Source organism: Choristoneura fumiferana, chromosome 5 (assembly GCF_025370935.1).
Source record: "Choristoneura fumiferana chromosome 5, NRCan_CFum_1, whole genome shotgun sequence".
NCBI classification, from domain to species: Eukaryota; Metazoa; Arthropoda; class Insecta; order Lepidoptera; family Tortricidae; genus Choristoneura; species Choristoneura fumiferana.
In genome coordinates this window covers 4,897,158-4,920,612 of record NC_133476.1, presented here as the reverse complement: position 1 = coordinate 4,920,612, position 23,455 = coordinate 4,897,158, and the positions used below count along the sequence as shown (strand labels likewise).

At 40.3% G+C, this 23,455-nt stretch overlaps 2 protein-coding genes across 2 annotated transcripts; one reads left to right on the top strand and one right to left on the bottom strand.

Moving 5' to 3' along the window:
• The first annotated feature begins 1,042 nt into the window (after positions 1-1,042).
• On the top strand, positions 1,043-5,787 carry LOC141427946 (ubiquitin-conjugating enzyme E2 S). The gene is made up of 4 exons (XM_074087557.1): positions 1,043-1,502; positions 3,960-4,087; positions 4,614-4,829; positions 5,508-5,787. Exons 1-4 carry the CDS (start codon positions 1,355-1,357, stop codon positions 5,688-5,690), a joined length of 675 nt encoding a protein of 224 aa, XP_073943658.1. The 5' UTR covers positions 1,043-1,354; the 3' UTR covers positions 5,691-5,787.
• Positions 5,788-6,448: 661 nt separating this feature from the next.
• Positions 6,449-21,899, bottom strand: LOC141427945 (aquaporin-like). Its single transcript, XM_074087556.1, has 6 exons — positions 21,793-21,899; positions 13,400-13,521; positions 11,331-11,463; positions 9,947-10,230; positions 9,199-9,279; positions 6,449-8,422 (listed from the first exon to the last, which is right to left on the bottom strand). Exons 1-6 carry the CDS (start codon positions 21,803-21,805, stop codon positions 8,273-8,275), a joined length of 783 nt encoding a protein of 260 aa, XP_073943657.1. The 5' UTR covers positions 21,806-21,899; the 3' UTR covers positions 6,449-8,272.
• Positions 21,900-23,455: the final 1,556 nt, after the last annotated feature.

Below are 23,455 nucleotides of genomic sequence, written 5' to 3'. Positions count from 1 at the left end.
GCTAAACTCAGAATTAAGGACAATTCAATATGTGAATGTGGTATGGGCGAAGGAACTTTGGAACACATATTCTTGGAATGTCCAAAAATATCTGTTCCTATGTACGACCTACTACCCCATAACATCTGTAGACCTGTTAACGTAAATTTCCTTTTAACACTGGTTTTCTCCCCCTTTTGTAGTATACTAGACTCATTTTTATCTAAAAATAACATCAAATTATAATCCAAACCCGAATCCCCTTGCAATCCCTTAGTTGAAAGAAAAATAATCCCGTAGATAAACTGTTTCTAACTATACGTTAAGTAGTGTGTTGTTCAGTGGTGGCAGGTGGTTACTTTTTGTTTTAGATTGGTTGTGGCTGGTATTCTACCGAACAAGGACAGCTCTACCGTACTCGACCTGAAGTCGTCTGGCAGTGTCTTATCCAACCTCGACATTGGCGGAATCATCGCATCGTTCGATGGGGCCATTATAATCCCAAAAATTGAATTGAATTTTATTGTATACTAGCTGTTGCCCGCGGCTTCGCCCCCGTTCGTTGTAATTTTTGTTTCATAAAAACCTTCTCTTGTTAATAACAAACGTAACAAAAAAAGAATTAGCGAAATCGGTCCAGCCGTTCCCGAGTTTTGCGCTTAGCAACACATTATTTTACGATTCATTTTTATTTATAATAGATAGATAAGTAGATTATTCGCTACCGTACAACGGCTAACCGCCGATAGTGTTTTGTCCAACCTCGACATGGGCGGAATCATCGATAGTATCGATGGAGCTATACTTTCAAGAATTGAATTGATTTTGTATATATTTCATGCAGCCAATATTTTTATTGATTATTTTGATTATTTTTTATTTACTTAGTTCATCTTATATATATTTTGTACGCCCTGATAATGCGCGACCATGATAAAGTACGGCATGATAATCGGAAGCAATAATGCTTCGGATTATCATGTCGTACATTATTGCGCGTACATTCCGAGTTGTACATTATTGTTTCCCCTCCATGCCATACCCAAACCATACCATAAACAAGAACATTCCTCGCCGACCGTTGAACAATAATTTCGTATTTAAGGAAAAAAGTATAAATTGCCTATGGATAATTTCGTCGTATCTATCTCCGTTGTCAAACAGTGTTCGGATATCGTGTTATTTTTGTTAGTGTTATTATTGTAGAAAACACAAGAAAAGCAAGACAGGACAATTCTGTTGGCTATTGCCGAAGGACAGTAATATTGAATCCTGGACGCACACTATAAACAGTCGTAGAAGGCGGATTTTTGTGCCGTTGACGTTTGGTGAATGTGATGCTGGGCGGACGGTAAGCGTGAAAGGCCTCTGGGAGATGTGGAACAGTGAGAATGTGTCACCGCAGCGCGGGCGGGCGGCGGCGCGTGAGCTCCGGCGGCTGGCGGCCCACCCACCGCCAGGAGTCAAGCTTCTGTTGCGTGATGACGACCTTACAGACATCGTTGCTCTCATCGAAGGACCTGGTTAGTAGCAGTACCTATCCTATACTGTCATCGCGAATAACTCGTGGCAACATTCCTAGTAATTTTCATGGAAATACTGTCTTTCACCTAAGGAATGCTAAGTGTTGATGTAGTATCCATAATAATGGTCAGCCTGTTTCCACTACAAGCTGTTACAATTCCTGGAACCCATTATAATCTATGTCTATACTCGCTGTGTTATAACTTGTAAGGTTACATTGTTGTTATTGTAGTAACCTTAAGTTACAACATAGTAAATATACTGAACTGGATACAATATTAACATATTATTTACTGCCTTTGTTAATGATAATAATGATCTTAGAAACAATTGCTATTAAAAATATATCATCATCCCAGCCTATATACGTCCCACTGCTGGGCACAGGCCTCCTCTCAGAACAAGAGGGCTTGGGCCATAGTTCCCACGCGGGCCCAGTGCGGATTGGGAACTTCACACGCACCATTGAATTGCTTCGCAGGTTTGTGCAGGTTTCCTCACGATGTTTTCCTTCACAGCAAAGCTTGTGGTAAAGTTCAAATGTATTTCCGCACATGAATTTCGAAAAACTCAGAAGGGCGAGCCGGGGTTTGAACCCACAACCCTCTGCTTGAGAGGCGATAGGTCAAACCACTAGGCCACCATGGCTTATTTGTTTTATATTCGGTATTTGGTAGGTTTACCAAATATTCATATTCGGCCTAATATTTGGCGAAATCACCTGGCAATGTTGTACAATTAAGCCATGTAGTTGAGTGTTAAATGTGTTATTTTTATGAAATACAGTGAGGCTTTATGTTTTTGTTGGCACAGGAGCTTCATTTCCAATAACAGCAAATAAAAAAGATGGTTATTAATTATAAACAAAATATAAATAGTATGTAGCTGTTTTGAGACTAAGCTACAGTGATCTTTACAATAAAATAATAAGTTAACATAATCAATCAGCTCTTTATTGTGAGAAATTAAGCAAGTAACATTTCAACAAACATTAATCATATTTCTAGTTTCTACTTAGGAATCAATTATGCCAAATATTCGGTTCGGTAAAAGTTTTACCGAGCATTCAACAGAATATTTGTATTAGGTGTAACTCCTTTTTTTATTATTTGACTGTATGGCAAAAGAGCAAGTGGGTCTCCTCATGGTAGGAGATCACCACCGCCCATAAACATCTGCAACACCAGGGGTATTGCAGATGTGTTGCCAACCTAGAGACCTAAGATGGGACACCTCAAGTGCCAGTAATTTCACCGGCTCGACTCATCTCTAGTATTAATCGTATTTGCATATTTATAGACACAAGATACTTGTAAAAGTTGCTAATTCACAAGAGCTGCATTTATTAGGTTTGCTGTTTGGAGCTGCTATTGCATTTATTTATAAGCAAATAATATATTATAGGTCTGTACCAACAAAATTAGTTACCATAATGTATTTGTAATCACATCTAATCTTTTACATTGTTATTTTATATTGCCTTGCACATTGGTATGTGTGCTTGTGCCGTATTTTGTATTTTTGTCCATTTGTGGTACAGTCAAGGGCAAAGATATAGGCACTGCCAAAGTTGCAAAAATATGTATACGCGACTCTGAGCACTTAACATTAAGGCCTTTGTATACATATTTTTGCAACTTTGGCCGTGTCGATATCTTTGCCCTTGACTGTACCATCAGCAAAGTTTGTGGTCTGCTACCCAAAAGTTGTAATTAACTTAATGATATAATAGTTGTAAAACAAAAATGTTAAGAACTTAAAATTCAACTTTAACGATATATTAATTTGATAGGAAATTTATTCAAAATTGATAAATGTCTTATCTGGCTGATTGTAAATAACATCTTTTATTAGTATTAATTGACTCTCAACTTAGTCTCCGTTTTTAGTATTTGTTCCGGACCAATCCCAAAAATTTTTTGCATAATAATATGATGAGAGTTAAACCATCACTCACACCACTGTGTGAGATTTGCGATAAGGACTTGCCCATTTATTTTTGGAATGTATTCGGAACTCAGACTTGGGAAGAAAAGTTTTTGGGGGTTTGGGCTCCATGCACAATGGCCAGGTCAATTGGCTCGAGCCAAATCTGACAAAGCCATTTGCATTTATGATTTCTTTGCTCTGTCCCTAGTATCTTGTGTAGTTAACTGATTAAGCACCCATGAGGCCGCCATGGTTCTCTAATGTTTGGCAACCTGTTTCATTTCGCAACTGTTTAATATTTCTGAAACTGTAAATATTTCAGGATTTTTATAAAACCAACCTAACCTAAAGGGCCCTAAAGGTACACAATCACCCTGAAATAAATCCTGATATATTTATAGTTTTAGTTTGCAAAATGAAAAGTTGCAAAATTAATCAGGTTGGATACTGGCCGACATGCTCACCTTGATTGTTTAAAGCCTCAATATAAAAAAACAGAGTAAACTATAAAATGTGCCATGTTCCAGCGGAGACACCATACGAGGGCGGCGTGTTTCGCGTGCGGCTGGCGCTGGGGCGCGAGTTCCCGGCCGCGCCGCCGCGCGCGTTCTTCCTCACGCGCATCTTCCACCCTAACGTGGGCCGCGGTGGTGAGGTCAGTCACTACCTGTAACCAACCTTGCATATCAACCACACGTGAAAGATAGCTAGCGCTCTGAAGCATTTCATTCGCCGTAGATATTTTGACTTTGACTTTGAATAGACAGGGATACAAATCTGGAAAATAAACCGAATGCTATAAAAATCATCGATATCTGTTGAAAAAATAAGACAGAACATATGAGTGAATGAAGTTGCATTCCATCTCTTTCTAGAAAAATATAATTTGGTATGGACTTTCTATGGCCATCGTGTCATATGGCGTCTTAGTAGATTTCTTTGTATAATTGATTACTTGAAACATCCATAATCTTAGTATTTTTTTGAAAGATTTACAAAAATATATTTAATAACTGTGCTTGCCAAACAAAGAATCACAATAAGAAAACTCCCTTTCATGTAAAAATAACGCATTGAAATCGGTCTATCTATTTTACAGATATGATGCCACAGACAGACCCATTGCCATTGGGGGTGAAAAATGCTTACATATTCCTAATTATTTTTATATTTATTTTCAGGTATGCGTGAACACACTGAAGCGCGACTGGCGGCCGGAGCTCGGCTTGGAGCATGCTTTACTCGCGCTTCGCTGCCTGCTCATCGCGCCCAACGCTGATTCAGCGCTCAACGCGGACGCGGCGGCGTTGCTTCGCGCGCGCTACGACGACTACTTCGCGCGAGCGAAGTTGCTGACTGACATCCACGCGCGGCCAAAACCCACCGCCAACGCACAGGTAATAGTTGCTTTCCTCTCTCGCAATCTAAGCGGTGCTGTATTTTTGTTTTGCACTCTACCATCACTTGGTAAAGTTGATGTTGCCGACTAACATCCACGCGCGGCGAAACCCCACTGCCAGCGCACAGGTAATAGTTGCTTTCCTCTCTCGCTATCCACGCGGTGCTGTTTTTGTATGCTACCCACTAAATCGTTGGTAAAGTTGATGTTGCTGACTGACACCCACTCGCGGCCAAAACGCATCGTCGACATACAGGTAATTATTATCGCATTAATCATCTCCTATTCTCAACGCGAACACGGCGGTGCTGCTTCGCGCGTTTTGCTCTCAGACATTCATACGCGCCCAAAACCCACTCCAACGCACCGGTAATTTAGTCGGATAGTTAAGTTCTATTCTTACATACCTACGCTTGTGCTACGACATGTATTGCGCTAGATGGAAGTTGCTGACTGACATCGAAGAGCGGCCAAAACAGGCAAAACCGGACGCTGCGTCCAATACACACTGTAGATGTCGATTTACCCGGTTCACCATCCCGTTGGCAGTAAATAGTGCGCAATAGCTTAAAACTAAATCAATCAATTATAGTTCTAAAAATATTGTAAAGATTGCTTAATGTGGGGGTGGTGCATAAACCTACCAATTAACACACCATATGTTTCATATTTTCAGGATGATAACACCACCACGATCGCCAGCGGCGCCGGCGAGCCCACCGTGTCGGCCGAGCCGACAGAGGGCGAAGAGACCGGCGAGGGCGCCGAGGGGGGGCGAGCGAAGCGCGAGCGGCGGCCCCGCGACTCCCACAAGCCGGCGCCCGCGCGAGACAAGCGACGCATCCTCAAGCGGTTATGAATCCCGCTCACACCCACCCGCACCCATCGTCATTTCGTTTTACCAAATATTATGACATTCGATTCACATTATATTTAATAAAGTACCTAATTTCGAATGTTTGTTTTATACCAGATTTATCTTGCGACTTATCCCGTGGAAGAATACAATATAATAAAATGACTCTTTAGTGTATGTACACCAAAAATAGTAAGTGATACAGAAAACAGGTACACAGAAGAAAATTACAAGGTAAGTAATAAGCAGCCTTATCGCTAAAGAATAAAAAGTTGGTAGCTCTCTCGGTCGGATTTAGATATCTAGAGGCAAAGTCAAAGTCAAAATATCTTTATTCAATTTAGGCTATAACAAGCACTTATGAATGTCAAAAAAAAATCTACCACCGGCCACAGGCCTTTATACTCCATTTATTTTAACATTTGAAACTAAACGGTAAGATTTGCACACGTTTTCAAATTAAACAACGAAAAACTATTTAAAATTGTGTTAACTTCTATAATAAAAACATGATACCGCTAATAAATGTACATGTAGGTATTTTTAGTCAACTTGTGTTCGAAATACCGAGAAACGTGTGTTACAATTTGACCGTTAATTCAAACCTTAGGCTACGTATGCACTATGCGGCCAACCGCGCGGTTTTAGCGCGTCGTCTCTTTCTCGACCGATACTTTGAAGAGGGACGGCGCGCTTATTAAACGGAGTATAGGGCAACGAAGGAGTACCTAAGCTAAGGTCGAATGAGTAAAAACAAGGGGTAATAAAACTATCAACAATATTTATTAACATTTAGAAACATCATATAAAAATATAAACCATAAAAATATTTACATCATTAACGGAAGACGTTGTGATTTTACCATCTGGAATCTGGATTCGATTTTCGATATTGGTTTGTAGGTAGGTACTGGCATAACACGGACTTTTATTGAAGTAGTTGACCTGACATGACAGCTAATGTAAAAAAATTATGAGAACCGAGCATGTCAATTATATATTAAATACTTCATCGGCACATTTTAATCAAAAATATTGTAATTACTACTTCCACTTTATACAAATGTCCAAGCTATCAAACAGACACAATTCTGTCACCCTTTGAATTTATACTTTTGCACGGTGCCGGAATAAGACTTTTAACTCTTAAGACTATTTGATGCCCTAAGCAATCCACGCCTGTGGCCCCCCCCCCCTTCCATAAGTAGCCGTAACCAGCCTTACCTTGTGCTACCAAATTTATTGTTTATGTTGCCCCCCAAAACGTGACGCCCTAAGCAATTGCATCTCAGTGCGCTCAAAACCGCGCGATTCCCGCCGTGTTACTAGCGTCAACTACTTTAATACAGGTCCGTGGGTTAGTAAGATTCACCACTCAATTAGGCCCTAACTTATTTAATAGCAGGCAAGGAATCGACAATTGGGGAGGGTCCCAGTCCACAACTGACGTATTAGACATACCTATTCTTTACAACATTCATGAACTTTTATAAGCACCCCTCGCGCAGTCCCCATCAGGGAACGATGCGGGTCAGAAATTAAATCATTTGACTACATCAGTGTTATTTTATCTCGCATTCAAAATATATTGTTGATGCATTGCCTGTATAACTTGTGCACTTATGTAAAAAAATATAAGAAACGTGGATCCTCTTGCATTATAGCTTAAGTCCTTAAGAGAAAATACTTAAGTTGCTTAGTGTGCATTACCTACCTACTACATTCTAGTAAAGTAGTTGATTTAGCTACCCGCTATTTTTTAGGGTTCCGGAGCCAAAATGGCAAAAACAGAACCCTTATAGTTTCGTCAAGTCCGTCTGTCTGTCTGTCCGTCCGTCCGTAGGTATATCACAGGCATTTTACTCGAAAACTACAAGATCAATGATCAGATGTCTTGTCAAAGCCGCTATTTAGTTTTGTAGTTAAATTTAATTTACAAAAATAAATATTTATAGGGGGGGCACTCCATACACGTAACATTTTTTTTTTAACTTGCATCAAATTGTGGCACATAGTTCGACAGCTCTTTTGAAAAGACAGTAAGGTATCTCGAAAACTTTTTTGATCAAGTGAAGATTTCCGGAAATAATCGTTCCCAAAGTAGCAAAAATTGTGTCCCCCCTCCCCCCTCTATCTTGTAAACCGTTTGTCCAAAAAATATGGAAAGGTAACGCTTAATAAATACTTTCAAACAAAAATTGGTTTCAACATGGTCGGATATACCGTTTTTGAGTTATTGCCGAAAAACTACGCTTCTCAACAATAGGAAGTAAGTGCCGTGAAGATACGCTCTTTTTCTGGTAATAGATTTTAAGACTGTAGTAAGTATTTTAATTGTCTTATAACGCACATAATATTACTTGATCTTTTTCGTAATGGCTACGGAACCCTATCTTGGGCGTGTCCGACACGCTCATGGCCGGTTCTATTTTTGTTATAATTTTTATTTTTAATCCTAAATTGAACTGTTCTTAATTGTTAAGTGTGAGGTGCAAACTTCGCTTGGTCGTGTTATAGACTTAACATTCCTACATCCTCATCGTATGTATAGTGACCATACGATACGATACCATACTATAGTCGCGTCAGCAGTTAGTCTTGTCGTTAAGTGGCAGATCTTCGAGCGGCGTTGACGGCGCGGGCGCAGGTGCTTCACGATACGCGGCGGGGGCTAGGACGAAGCGGTGGAGTAGCGTGAACAACGCCGCGCCGCCTAGAGGACCCACCCAGTACACCTGGAAGAAAAAGATTTCTATACTTGGTTTATGGATAGGTATTTAACTAAATGTAAACAAAACAACGTCAATTGCTGTCTTAAATATTGTAATTCCCCCATTAAACCATCTAAACATTTACATTTCTGTATTGAAATACACTAGTGCATGTAGTTTGTATTACTCTATATAAGTAAAATGTTTAAAATCATTGAATGTACCAAATCTGGCAGCTGAAGTTTGTTTACATTTAGTTAATTACCTATCCAAACAAAGTATAGCTGCAATGCGTCGTCACTAGATAGGTACCTAGAATAGAACTTCGCACCTTTAGAATGAAACCGACACAATTCGAAATATTCACATTACTAAAATAAACTTTGTATAAAACAAAACATGACTGAGTTTTAAAACGAGAACATTTTAAATTGTGTCAGTCGTTCTAAATATGGGACTTCTCCACTTCACCACTACTTTAGTACGCGAGTAACAAAAAATGCGTAATACAGTAACGGTGACTCCTACAGTGTTTCACAACGGCGCAAATCATTTAGAATCCTATAACAGGTTACATTTTGGTTCAATTGATTGAAGTTTAGGTACAGATTAGATAATAAAAGGTCGCCAAATTAAGAATTAGTGAAATATTTGGATCTCTTACACATCTACATTGTGCGATGTTTATTTACCTACACAATAACACACACACCAGCAAACCATGGCATGCTGTGTAGTCACTGATGTATAGGTACATCAGTGTGTGTAGTCATCGATGGCAGAAGAACAGATGGACTTACCCATTGGTGCTCCCAATGGCTTTGCAGCAGCGCGGGCCCGAAGCTACGCGCTGGGTTGAGGCTGGCGCCTGTCAACTCGCCCTGCAGACACCAAAGTTCATAAGAATTTTAGGTTTAATGGTAAGATAATTAAGAGCTGGTGTCCTTTAAAAGATTGATTATCCGGTGGCTTAGTACAGTTACATAAGTACTCCATGTGAATGTTAAGCCACAGCCACTGTTCATAGTTTGAAGGTGTATTATACGTACATACTTAGGGGGCGATGGGGAAATTGCGAACGTTACATACAAAATCTATAATAATTTAAATTTAGGTGTAAATGTGATTGAGTCAACCACTTTCAGAAGAAGCGACGCTGATTTGCAAGTTCGTTAGACGGCCTTGCGTCCAGAGACTTGATTTCGGTACAAGGGAGACAACCATGTGTATCTGAGACTCCCCATGAGGCTGACATAGTCACATTTGATGTACCTACGAAAGCCTCGTTTACGTAAGAGATTTAAAAAAAAATCTCTACTGAGGGAGCCCCCTCGCAGCCATTTTCAGTATGATTTTGAGCCTTCGAACAAAATCATGCCTCATGCGCTTGCCTCGCGCGGCGGCTCGTTCAGTGGAGACCCGGCTAATAACAAAATCTTGTGTGTCCGTAATTACCCCGTAGCTCTTGGGGTAAATACGTATAAGTAATACTCGTAGTACAAACGTCAAAAACGTTGTCATTATAAACACAAGTGAAAAAAAACTTACCCCAGCATAAACAAGTCCAGCAATAGTAAGCCCAAACTTGATGGGCACGGAGCGGTCAGCAGGCGGCGGCGCCGTCCATAATGCACAGCACAGCAACGCCAGCAGACCAGTCAGCACCGCCTCCACCCCGACTGCTGCTAGTGTGGAGACTTCGTATGCTGGTAGAGTCACGCCGGCCGTGCCGGTTGCTGCCGGGGCTAGCGCTTGCAGGGCCGCGAAGCCCAAGGTAGCACCCAGGAGTTGTGCGGTCACATAGGCGAGAGCTAGCAGGGGAGACGAGCGGCCTGTTGATGCAAAATGATCAGTTAGGCATGCAAAAACCGACAATACTTAACAATAATAAGAATATAACAATATCTTGGGACAAATTAGGTACATCAACCGACCTAGCCCCAAACTTAAGCAAAGCTTATTGTACTCGTACCTACTATGGGTGCTAGACAACGGATAGGCATATGTATATAGATAAATATATACTTAAATACATACAAACATCCAACAATAATGTACAAACATTCGTATTCATCATGCTTGTAGGTATTTATGATATCCGTGTTAGTAGAACCCTGCTCCTAAAACTGTAGACAGTGTGGTGTCATTTTAGATTAGACGTACCTACCTAGTTTAACCATACTAATTAATTAAAATATATTTTAGCAGCCGTGGTGGCCTTAGTGGTTTGTCCTATGGCCTCTCAAGCAGAGGATTGTGGGTTCAAACACCGGTTCGCACTTCTGTGTTTTTCGATTTTCATGTGCGAAATTATTTTTGAAATATACCACAAGCTTGACATTGAATGAAAACATCGTGAGGAGACCCACACATACCTACCTACGAAGCAATGATCGAGGGCTATCGTTTTTTGTCTTTGTGCGGCTTTCAAAGTCTGTTATTACGGGCGTGAAAACAAAGTTTAGATTAAAATCATATTTAATACACGTTAAAACCGTACCATTCAAATATCGAGCAACCACTGCAGTGTTGCGTAGTCCCGTTTTGTTCGGAAAAAAGGGAGGACAAAAGTTTCCGAAAGACAAAACTGTTTCAAAACACAGACCCCGTAACGCATAATTGCCATAATTAATTTCAGGTAGGTACTTAATGCAAAATATTCACAAAATTACTCTAAATAAATCCGCGTAGCTCACCCAAAAACTATGAGATTTGACATTTCGGAGACCTCACCGCTACACTAGCGCCTCTAGCGGCAAATTCATACGCGATAGCCCTCATTCAGTGGTGTGTGTGCAGTTCCCAATCCGCACTGGGCCCGCGTGGGAACTACGGCCCAAGCCTCATTCTGAGAGGAGGCCTGTGCCCAGCAGCTTTGATGATGGTGATGATATTTTACTTTACCTTGCTTCTTATCTGTTAAACGACATACCTGTAAGTAACGCTGCCAGCGTGACAGCTGGGTTCATGTGCGCGCCCGACACTGGGCCGAACACCTCCACATTGCACACCACGATTAAGCCGAACGCCAGCGCAGCATGCGACAGCGGCTGTTTCGCGAAACCCTGCGGATAAATTGATGAAGAGTCAGTGCTGTAACTATAAGGGCCTTTTTAGGGTTCCGGAGCCAAAATGGCAAAAACGGAACCCTTATAGTTTCGTCAAGTCTGTCTGTCTGTCCGTCCGTCTGCGGCTTTGCTCAGGGACTATCAACGCTAGAAAGCTGTAATTTTGCACGGAAATATAATGTCAACTATGCCGACAATATGGTATAAGTAATCAAAAATTCTAAAAAAAAATTTTTTACGTTACCTCCCATAGTCGTAAAGTGGGGGTGATTTCTTTTTTCTTATCCAACCCTATAGTGTGGGGTATCGTTGGATAGGTCTTTTAAAACCATTATTGGTTTGCTCAGACGATTTTTATATTCATTGATTTTTTGCGAAGTATTTAACTTTAAAGTGCAAATTTTCATTAAAATCGAGCGTCCACGGGGCCCCCCTCCAAAATCTAAACCAGGTGGGAAAAAAATAAAAATTCAGGATGGTAGTAAGTCTATCAAACTTTCAAGGAAAACTATAACGGCTATGTTTGCTTGAGAATTATTAGTAGTTTTACTCTTAAATAGCAGCCTAAGGTATAAAATATACCTAAACTTGGAAGATTCCATATAAAATACGAAATCCTTAGAAAAATATTACTTGATTTTTTCGTAATGGCTACGGAACCCTATCTTTGGCGTGTCCGACACGCTCTTGACCGTTTTTTTAACGGTGGGAAAAAACGTTACGCATACCAGCGCACCTTGGGGACAGCGCGGCGGTTATGGGACTCCTACCCGGTAAACTCCTTCCCTAGTCACCGATATTCCCTCTCGCCGTTTTGCGGAATTACGAATGCTCTGGGAGTAAGGCTGCGGCTCCACTGAGGCGGAGACGAGCGGAGCGGAGAGACGGTAGGGATCGACCAATCATATTAGTTGAATCCACATCTCGTCTCCGCCTATATCATCAGACGTGTAGAAGTTGGTTGATCCCGACACGTCTCGTCTCCGCTCCGCTCGTCTCCGCCTCAGTGAAGCCGCAGCCTAACTGTAAGGGCCTGCGCTAGTGGACGCGGTTTGCACGCAACGGGTGGACGCCTAATGAAACAGTATGAGCAATGCTAACTGCACGTTTTTTTTTATTCGACTGGATGGCAAACGAGCAAGTGGGTCTCCTGATGATAAGAGATCACCACCGCCCATAAACATCTGTAACACCAGGGGTATTGCATATGCGTTGCCAACCTAGAGGTCTAAGATGGAACCTCAAGTGCCACTAATTTCACCGGCTGTCTTACTCTCCACGCCGAAACACAACAGTGCAAGCACTGCTGGTTCACGGCGTTATTTTACGTGCGACGGATTTTACCCGCACCCGCAGACGTGCACCCGCACCAGGATTTTCTTAACCCGTCGCGCGACCAACGACTTTTTTGGACAATTTTGGATAAGTAGTTAAGTGCCCTGTGTTAAAAAGTAATTTAAACTATTTACAAAAATTGGCAAATCATGAGTACTAGTTAGATTACGTGCATCTGTGGCAGTTTTTTTTATTCATTAAGACTCATAAGCTAGAAGATATTAATAACTTGAAATGTATTTTAACGGATTCACTCCTGGATCAAGTTAAGCAATGCAATAGTTCAAGCTATTAAGCTTAATATTTTAGACAAAAACTAAACCCTTTTACAAGTTGTATCTCGGTATCATAATCATATCAGCCGTAAAAGACGTCCACTGTTGGACATGGTGTGCCTCCTCCTCCAGTTGCTTCCGTTGGAAGCAGCCTGCATAATATCCCACCATCTAGTGGTGGACGTCCTACAGGCTGCGCATGCCGATCCGCCGAACTTCAATGAGGTAAATCGCTCTGCTATGTCGGTGACCCTCATTCTTTCGCGTATCTCATTTACCTTGTATACCTATCTACAAATTCCCTGAAATTATTTTTTATTTACCTCAGGACCCTTTAAAGGCAGGCACGCAGCAACCCCGAGTAACACTAGCAATGCTGTGGCCACCATTTCGCCCAGCACGGCACGCCAGAAGGCCTTTATCACACCGTTCACGGTACTTCGATCTGCAAAAGGAAATATTAAATTTAAAATTGATACGGGTTGTTGCAGAGAGCTAGACTTTTACGAAAGTAGGTAGGTAGCTTAGCTGGCATGTGTATGTGATTTTATTCTTAATTCTTAAATTGACAAAATTGAAAAAAGTTCATGATTTAAGCCTCGTCGGTACCTTATACGAGTAGTTCAAAAAATTCTACATTAAAAAAAATCAAAAAGATAGTCTTGAATCATGGTCGCTGTGGTGTAGGTACACTATCAATTTAAGGGTTCAAAATCTGACAAGCCTTACTACTTAGACACTTGCTTAAAGACTGTAAGATACAGTGGTGGTGGTCGAATTGCATCAGCACTGATTTTTGCATCGACTATTAAGTTTTTGTCACAACAATAACTTTATAGTCATTTTTAAAATTGCAAAATCCACTAACATGACGAGTGACATTGACGTGACGTTAGTGAGACTTAAAAAAAATACTTTTTTAACCTTCTTTTGCTGATATTAAAAACACGAACTTTAAATAATAGTCATACCTAATTTAAGAACCGCACTTACCTACTCTTTTTTAACCGAATTCAAAAAAGGAGGAGGTTCTTTGTTCCAATGTTTATATTTTTTTCTATGCTTATTAATTTCCTTAATCTTGATTAACCTAACCTAACCTAGCCTACTTTCCTGGTAGCGATTCGTTTTCTAGTGGGGTCACAGTTCTAACCTAACCTATTTTTCTAGTAGCAATGCGCTTTCTGGTGGGGTCACAGTTCTATCCTAACCAAATCTTACCTACTTTTCTGGTAGCGATTCGTTCGAAATAAATGCATATAAGACAGAAATCTGCGTAATTATTATTAAAGGACACATGCAGCACAACAATATAAAATCACTGATACTTTTATTATTTCATAATTTTGTTGCACACAAAATGTTTTAAAATGTGTTGATTATTATTAAATTATGGACAACATATCGTCTATTTTTACATTTTCGTTTTTCGTTCAAACAAAATATCGTGAATAAATACACCGAGGAAAAAATAATTCTATAGTTAGATACAATTGTCAAATAAAAAATGTTATATGAAATATATAGTGCTAAACGAAATTCTGTGAAATTTCTGTCTGTGTAAGAGATAATACCATGGCACCACACGCCTCAGTTTGGGGCGATTTGGTATAGTTGGTAACATATACTATATGTTTCATTGTTTACAAATTATCTATTTATGTAGTCTTATATATAGTAATAAAACTGTGTAGTATATCTTTGTAGCGGTCCGAGGGTCACCAACGGTGCTGGCTGATTCAAATTGGTCATGTTTGTTATTAACGCTTCTAGCATTATGCTTAGCCAGTGTAACTACTCACAAACGCAAAACACATTAACGCTTCAGCATTATGTGAGCCAGTGTCTATTTGCAATGACACATAACGTGTTATTTTACTTAATACTATTGTTGTGTCTTGTGTTGTGAATAAATGTATTTTCTTTCTTTCTTTCTTCTTTCTTTATATAACCAAGAAATGCGGGTACAAACATTATATTAAAATCTATTCGAATTCTTGATTTGTGTTACGGTAGGTACTTGTAACGAAGGTCAAGTCAGCTCTACGCTTATTGACTAGACATATTTATCGGTCGATAGTGCATTGTCTTTAGTGAGTATTATGTTGTATATATTACGATTATGACCTGTCATAGTACGCACTCATTTCTGACATAACAAAGCGGGCATAAATATATCTGATACCACTCGAAGTATCTCCTGGGCCGGTAGGACATGTTAGATATTTTTGCACGCTCCGCTGTGACAGAGATATTAATGCAGATGACTGTACTGTTGTACCTACGATCTATTATCGAGGTAAAGTCTAACGAATTCTGCATTCGGATCTCAATCGCCAACAAGTCGAAGAATTAGTCTTATTATAATTTTGGAATGATTCCAATTCGTGAATGTTGTTAAATTAACGGGCTGTGGTTTGGGCGTTTTTGTTTTGAGCGTCTCGGACATACCCGTGAACGAACAAACGGCAAAAAATATGGCCCTCAAATGTATGCAGTAATATGTAATGTTGTATGTATGTAGAGTGGGCCAAATTTTGTGCCGCTGAGTATACATAATGTTGAAATAATTCCTTCGAGTAGGCACTGTACCTATACTTGGTTCGGACAGGTATTTAACTAAATGTAAACAAAACAACGTCAATTGGTGTCTTAAATATTGAAATTCATTAAACTATCTAAACATTTACGTTTCTGTATTGAAATACACTAGAGTTTGTATTATAATGATAGATAAGTAAAATGTTTAAAATCCTTGAATGTACCAAATCTGGCAGCTGATGTCTGTTTGCATTTAGTTAAATATCTATCCAAACCAAGTATAAGTAATTAATAACATATGTAATTAATTATGTAAGTACCTACCAATTGTGATTTTAGAAAGTTGGAGGCGAGGCGAACATACCTCTTATATCTACACAAGGTCAACGAATAAGTACTATTGATATTATGTTAATTTTAAAAAAAAAAACTACAGATAAAAATACTTCGCTGTGTGCTGTGGGAACCGGCTCCTACACGTAACTAGGTATGACACGTAGTTGACTGAAAAACTAGAATTCAATGTCCATAGACTATTAGACATAGATTTTGTTGTTATTATCAGCATTCGCAATGCAGCATAGGACGTTCACAAACGATATGGACAGATGACCTCGCAAAAGTCACGGGTTCATGCTGGACGCAGGCCGTTTCCAACCAAAATACTGGAGATCTACGAGGGAGGCCTATGTCCAACAGTACTTACCTTAACGGTACTTACTTAGGTACGTCCTACGGCTGATATGATGATAATCATAATTAAGGTACAAATCACACAATTGTGGACATTTTTGTTTATTTAGGTATAACAAAGTCGATAAAAATAAAATTGTATGCATTTTTTTAATTAAAAAATAAAACTTTCTACGTCCTGAAAGATACGCAATGTAAAAATCACAAACAATTAGTAAATAGGTTCTAAATCTGCAAACGGGTCCACTAGAGCACGCACGCGCACGCTGTTTACCCATAATGCGCTACTTTTCACTGTTACCCACTTCTGTCCACAGTCGCGGATTTGCCCGACGGCAAAATTCAAGCCGGCAGGGGCAGTGTCAGGGTTAAATTCTAGGGCGGTTTACGTAATCAGGAACAGGCTGGTGCGTGTTTTTGAAATGTGACGCATATCCCTAAGAAATAAGTTTGATAAGTACCCATTTCGTAGCGTGCCTAAAATTGTATCTAGCTTTTTACCTAAAATTTCATCTAATTTTAATGCCGAACATTTGAAACTATGTATTATCAATGATACTTTATTATCTCAAAAAGCAAACAGAGTAAGTTGGTACGTATGTTTGGTGAATTTACAGAGCATACTTTTATTACCTATTGCTGTATTTCTGTTTTTCCGGATCAATACAATCTAGGGCTCTTCAAGGCTAGGGTTTTTTTTTTATACGACTGGATGGCAAACGAGCAAGTGAGTCTCCTGATGGTAAGAGATCACCACCGCCCATAAACATCTGCAACACCAGGGGTATTGCAGACGCGTTGCCAACCTAGAGGCCTAAGATGGGATACCTCACGTGCCAGTAATTTCACCGGCTGTCTTACTCTCCACGCCGAAACACAACAATGCAAGCACTGCTGCTTCACCGCAGGATTAGCGAGCAAGATGGTGGTAGCAATCCGGGCGGACCTTGCACAAGGCCCTACCACCTGGTGATTAGGCTGTTACTGAACCAATGAGATACACCTTTGGCCTCATCTGCACTTAACATCATTTGAGATAAGGGTCAATCACGGTCAGTTTTATGTAAAAAAAAAAACATAGGTACCTACCTAACTAAGAGCTGCTAGCTATAGGGAAACGCAATTACTTACCTGCTAATTTTTCGAGTTAGAAAAGGGCGTTTTCAAAAAAATAAGTGTACCCCTTTCTTTCAAAACGTATATAATGAGGGTTTTCACGGAGGCAAAATATCGCTAGATGGCGTTAGATACAAGCGCATCGTGAGGTCCGTTTGACGTTTGTTGTTTGCTCGTTATTGGTTAAATAACTAAATGAGCCAATCGCAAGCAGACGTCAAACGTCAAACGAACCTCACGATGCTAACGCCATCTAGCGATATTTCGCCTCTGTGAAAACCCTCATTTTTTCATAAAAAAAAATTTTGAGTCAGTTTTATGACGCTCACACTGAGTGTATGAAAGAAACGTCACGAAACCGTAATTTTTTTGGGATTTTTTAAACTAGGTAACTAAATCGATTGTGCTCTTGATTCTAAGCAGAAAAACCATGTATTTTCCAATATTGAAAAAAATTAGGAGACACTTGCTCGGTTGCCATCCAGTCGAATAAAAACAAAGGTATTTTTTTGTAAATGCCCAAAAAATCTTGGCACAGTCAAGGGCAAAGATATCGACACGGCCAAAGTTGCAAATATATGTATACACGGCCATAATGTTGTGCATAAAGTCGTGTATACATATTTATGCAACTTTGGCCGTATCGATATCTTTGCCCTTGACTGTACTATGTAGTCAGAATAGGTAATAATATAGTCAGAATCTCGTGTGAAAAAAAAAGCATCGGTAATGACGGCAATATTCAATCTGCTATCTTATTAAATTAAATGTTATAGCAACCGGTAGAGATTTGTATGTAAATTTGACATTAGCATCGCTGAGGTGCCGCCTCGTCTTTACTGTCGCCTTAAAACTGGAAATTACACGTTTGTTTGGATAAAGAAGTAAGCCGTCGTCAGGTGGGCGACGTCGGCTCAGCTGGGCTACTCCGAAACTCGAAACTCGAAGTTCGTGTCGTGCGGTCTCTCTGACACTTACACTGTTTGATATGAGAGCGAGAGGGACCGCACGACACGAACTTCGAGTTTCGAGTTTCGTAGTAGCCTTGCAGCACCGTTGCTAGATCCGTACAGCAAATTATTCGTGTTCATGGTTCCGTACCACCATCGTGAACCGGAATTGTGGAGCCACTCGCCGCTGTTCATAATTTAGCCGAGTTATTGGTACATAGGTACTCGAAGTAAATGTCTCCTTTCATCGTCAGATCATCAGCCATAGGTCGTCCACTGTTGGACATAGGCCTCCCCCATAAACCTCCAGTTGCTCGATTGGAAGCGGCATGCACCTTGAACCTGTGTCTTTAACCAGGTCATCCGTCCATCTAATTGTATGTTGTCATTAATAAACCACAATAGCGTAACACGGCCAAACGAACAGCAAATGGCTCAACAATCCCTGCAGGGCTACTACGAAATTTAAAACTTGAAGTTCGTGTCGTGCGGTCCCTCTGACACTTATACTATTTAATACGAGCGAGAGAGACGGTACGACACGAACTTCGAGTTTCGAGTTTCGTAGTAGCCCAGTGCCCTTAGTGTAAATTTTCGGTTACAAAATACGTCTCGATCGCGTTCGCGTTAAAATCTCAGTTTGTATAGAAACACGAACATCGCAAACGATCCGCTAGAGGTGCTGTTCGTGTTTCCATATAAATTGAGATTTTAACGCGAACGCGATCGAGACGTATTTTGTAACCGAAATCTTACACTAGGGGTACTGCTGTTTGCGACTGAACGTGTACGTCCGAGCAAAAAAACAAAACCCTTAGGCCGCTTGTAGACGTCCGTTGCTTCCACCGGACAAAAGACCCTTTTTTTTTGGTGTTGTATTCAGTATGGTTAAGTCGCCGTACAAAAGTGTCCGGTGCATATTATGTACACACATTCATTGTAAGCCATACAACACCGCAAGTCCGGCAAAATAAAACGGTCCATTGCCCGGTAAAACAACGGACGTCTACAAGCGGCCTTTTTATAGGACTACGGAGTGATATTGTATGTCTGTCTATCTGTCACAGCTAATTTTCACCGAATCTAGTAGACCGATCAAGTTTTTGTCAAATTATTAGACGTAGTTTTTAAATTATGGCAACAATTTTGCATAGAAATATTTACTTAGTTTTTTTTGTTTTATGTAAAACTTTACTTTTATGAGGTATTTTAGACGCACGGGCTCAATTTTAGGTAAGAATACAGTACAGATAGCAGCATAAGTGGATGAGCGGTTACGGTGCTCAAAATGTATACACGACTCTACTGCCAATAATAAGAGAATGTTATTGATAATTTTGAGCACCACAAATTCATATACTGCTGACTGTGCCTCCCTAAACCGTTTTCGCGATTGAAAGTTTTTAGTTTTGATCATCGGTTAATACGTGTCATAGGTGTTATGATTTATCACTAAAATCGATTAAGTTATTTCTTTTAATGATCCATTAGCGTTCCACAATCGCCAGACGGTAAACACTACACACGCTAATCGCAAATATTACGTAAAATAACACCGAAATAGCATAAATTTAAATTTTCGGACTTTGATTCCGCGGCAAGCATTCGATGCTAATACCTAATGGCCTCGAACCTGCACCGTCGGGGCACACCTTCAGCGTTCCAACCGCTCCTGACAGTCCTGAATAATCAGACACCCAGACTCAGCCAAGGTTCATCATCATCATCATCTCAGCCGTAGGACGCCTGCTGTAGGACATTGGCCTCCGTCATAGTCCTCCAGTTGCTCCGGTTGGCAGCGCATTGCATCCACCATACCCGCAGCTTTAACTAGGTCATCCGTCCATCTCGTTGGTGGACGTCCTACGCTGCGCTTACCGGTCCGTGGCCTTTACTGTACTGGTACTTTTTGGCCCCAACGGCCAAAACGTTCTCCGTGCCAACGTTACTCCATCGACGACGATTGTAAGTTAATGAGCTATTCAACCATGGTTGATCGAGGTAAAATTAAGGTGCCGACGTTACTCCATCGACGACGATTGTTAGTTAAGTACCTTTCTACTTCATTCTTCTATATTAACGAGGTAAACCGCGGTGACTTTTTTTAGCGTTTTAGTCGCGCATTTTGCGGAAGGTACCTATATCCCTACTTTTGTTTTTTTGCTTTGTACGGCATTGGCAGGGCGACTATTCGAGCGTTTCAATCGTTTTATATGCCACTTTTCTGTAAAAATATTCTGATGCAGTTTTTTAGTTATCTGGTAGAAATTCAGGAACTTTAACAAATAATCGAATACGACATCAAAATCTACAGCCAATTCGTAAAAAAGTGACCAGAAAAATGAGGCGGTTGAAGCTTCGAATAAACGTCCACCACCAAGACTATAAGCAGTTATAAGTAGTCGATTTAGAAAAAGTCGTCGTGGGTGATCTCCCTTACGCAAAGTTTTAATGGGAATTTTCATAAAAAAGTGTACTTACACTTTCTTTTTTTTTAATTTTGAAAAAAAATATGGTTTTTCCTACTCAGAACCAGAAGCACAATCGATTCCGATGGCTAAAAAATGTCCCAATCTAAAATATCACTTTTGTGACGTTTTTATCTTACACTTGGTATGGGCGTCACAAAACTGACTCATAAAATTTTTATGAAAAAATTAAATACATTTAACAGTAAAGTTACACGTTTTTTTGAAAACGCCCTATTTAATATGGGTTTCAATGAACATTATGACTGGATTTGATGGGAACCATATATTTATCTTAACTACTCTATGCTGGGAACTTTACGCGCTACCTCTGCCCTCCTAAGCCGAAAGGCGCTATCTCAAAAAAAAATCTCTTTTATGTCATTTACACCATGTGATGCAGAATGTTTTAAGCTACACAATAGTTTTAATAACTCAAGTGTTTTTTTTTATGAGATAGATAGCGCTTTTTGGCTTAGGAGGGCTTGGTTTTGGCTGTCAGTTTAAGAGTTGCCATTGCAGCTATAAGATTTTCTACAAAAAACGATAATTTTTTTAGGCTAGTAACTCAATTTCAGTCGGCTTTAGAAAAGGAAGTTTTTTATTTTTTGAATTAGGTAGTACTACCGATAGACATAGACAGAACTAATTATAAAGACAATTGATTAATGTAAGTAATTATTTAATTCATTAATTTCGGGCATTCAGAATAAATACGCGAGTGACCCGACTACTTATCTATTTTATTTAATTATTAACTGATTCTTAACACGACACATTTGCCAAGCAAACAACACTTATTATTTTGTATTTAATTTTACTAGAACCACACACATGATTATTTACAAGTCCGTCGTCACTTCACATCTTAAATGGCTAGTAAAACCAATCATAATATTCATTGAAACGAAAAAGGCGATTGGAATGCTTTCCGGCGCCGGTACTGACCGTGTCGCGGCATGTTGGGTCGCGTCGGAACGTGCGGTGTGGAGGGATGTCGCGGGCGGACTGTGCCGCTTCGCTCCCGCCGCCTGACACACAGCTACGCAGCATTCCGGGAACCACAGCAAGCAGTGGGGCTACACCGAAAATCGAAGTTCGTATTGTACCATTTCACCCTCACCCTCGTTTTAAATAACATAAGTACCTACTTAAGCTTCAGCAGGACGGCCAGACACGAAGCTCGAATGTTGCACTTCGGAGTATAAAGGGCCAGAAGCCAGGCAAACTAACCACGAAGCATGCTAGGCGCTAATGCCCAATCTTTAGAACTAACACAGCACAATCACAATCTAAAACAAAGCTATGTATTCCGTTGTAATTAACGATTATCAAGCATGGTCGAATTATTATAAGTACTTAATGTTTTTTTTATTGTGTATACAGCTGTTGTGTTATCTGGTTCAATATCTGACCCGCCAGCTGAGGTGTGATATATATACTTGTACTGTACATGTAATGACAAAATAGTATATATCGATTCTTAGTGACGCCAGCGCAAGCGCCGAGCCCACGGAGGCGTGGTCCGCGCAACTCAAATCAAAAACAATCAAGTGCGAGTTGGGTTTGCGTTTGCGCACCTAGGCTCCGTACATCTCTAAAAATTCAAACTGACTAGATCAGGGTATCTGTTTAATTTCATAAAGTACATAGTGTCTGGGGGTGCCCCTTATTTCGCTAACATTATTTTTTATAATATGAATTCGCATAACTGATTTGGCATAAAATAATTGTGCATACCAGCGAACTTGCATAATTATAAAGAAGCATAACACTTATTTAGCATAATAATGAATCCGCATAATTGAAATATGCATAATGTCGGCGGCCAATCGTAAAATCCGCCAGATCACGAAATTCCTAGGCATATAGTGAAATGCTGCCATTTTATGATATATATGCCTAAAAGTTGGCTTAGCTTCGCTCGCTCGGCTCGTGCGTTGTGTTCACGATTCACACTAACCACTCCTCGCTTCGCTCGTCGTACCTAAATTTTTCTCTTTTTCGGTAAATTACGATGTGCCCGGTATAGAGCTAGGAATATCGATGAATGCGTTGCTCTAATCGATCTGCCGTGTTGTTTCTCAGGCACATCGTAACAATAAATCCTTGAAATATGTATCCCTGTCCGTCACAGGACAGGACAGCGTAGTGACAGTAATATTAGGGTCCCTTTTCTCACCCTTCGGATACGGACTCCGTACCCCTAACCGTTTTGTAACCCTAGTAACCTCGAACAGGGGTTTCCAAACTGTGCGCGGCGGCACCCTAGGACGCCCTGGTGTGTACCCAAGAGCAACGTTGGACTCCTTTTACCCCGAAATCTTAGGCAATCTGTTGAAAATCATCATTGCTTACTTCAACTAGCTATAGTCTCCCTGGATGCAAGGGCGTTGTAACGAAATAAAGGCTATGATTGCGTTTCAAACTGAAAAACTTTGGGGACCCCTGACTTAGAAAGTTTATTTTGGTGCTGCTACTATAACGCATTCACTGCCACCGACGCATATATGCGTTTTTGGAACTTCCACCCAGTGCCGCTGTCATAATTATTCATACGTTTTGAACGCACATGTGCGTCGGTGGCACCTGTGGTCAGTCAAGTCAAGTC

Bases quoted from the DNA above. Each gene is read 5' to 3' on its own strand.
- LOC141427945 (XM_074087556.1), bottom strand. The intron at 11,464-13,399 runs GTAAATAAAAAA...ATTTATCCGCAG, and splicing joins TGCCTTTAAAGGGTCCTGAG to GGTTTCGCGAAACAGCCGCT. The intron at 10,231-11,330 runs GTATGTCGTTTA...TTGCATCAACAG, and splicing joins GCTGGCAGCGTTACTTACAG to GCCGCTCGTCTCCCCTGCTA.
- LOC141427946 (XM_074087557.1), top strand. From the start codon at position 1,355: ATGTGGAACAGTGAGAATGTGTCACCGCAGCGCGGGCGGGCGGCGGCG. The intron at 1,503-3,959 runs GTTAGTAGCAGT...GCCATGTTCCAG, and splicing joins TGCTCTCATCGAAGGACCTG to CGGAGACACCATACGAGGGC. The intron at 4,088-4,613 runs GTCAGTCACTAC...ATTTATTTTCAG, and splicing joins ACGTGGGCCGCGGTGGTGAG to GTATGCGTGAACACACTGAA.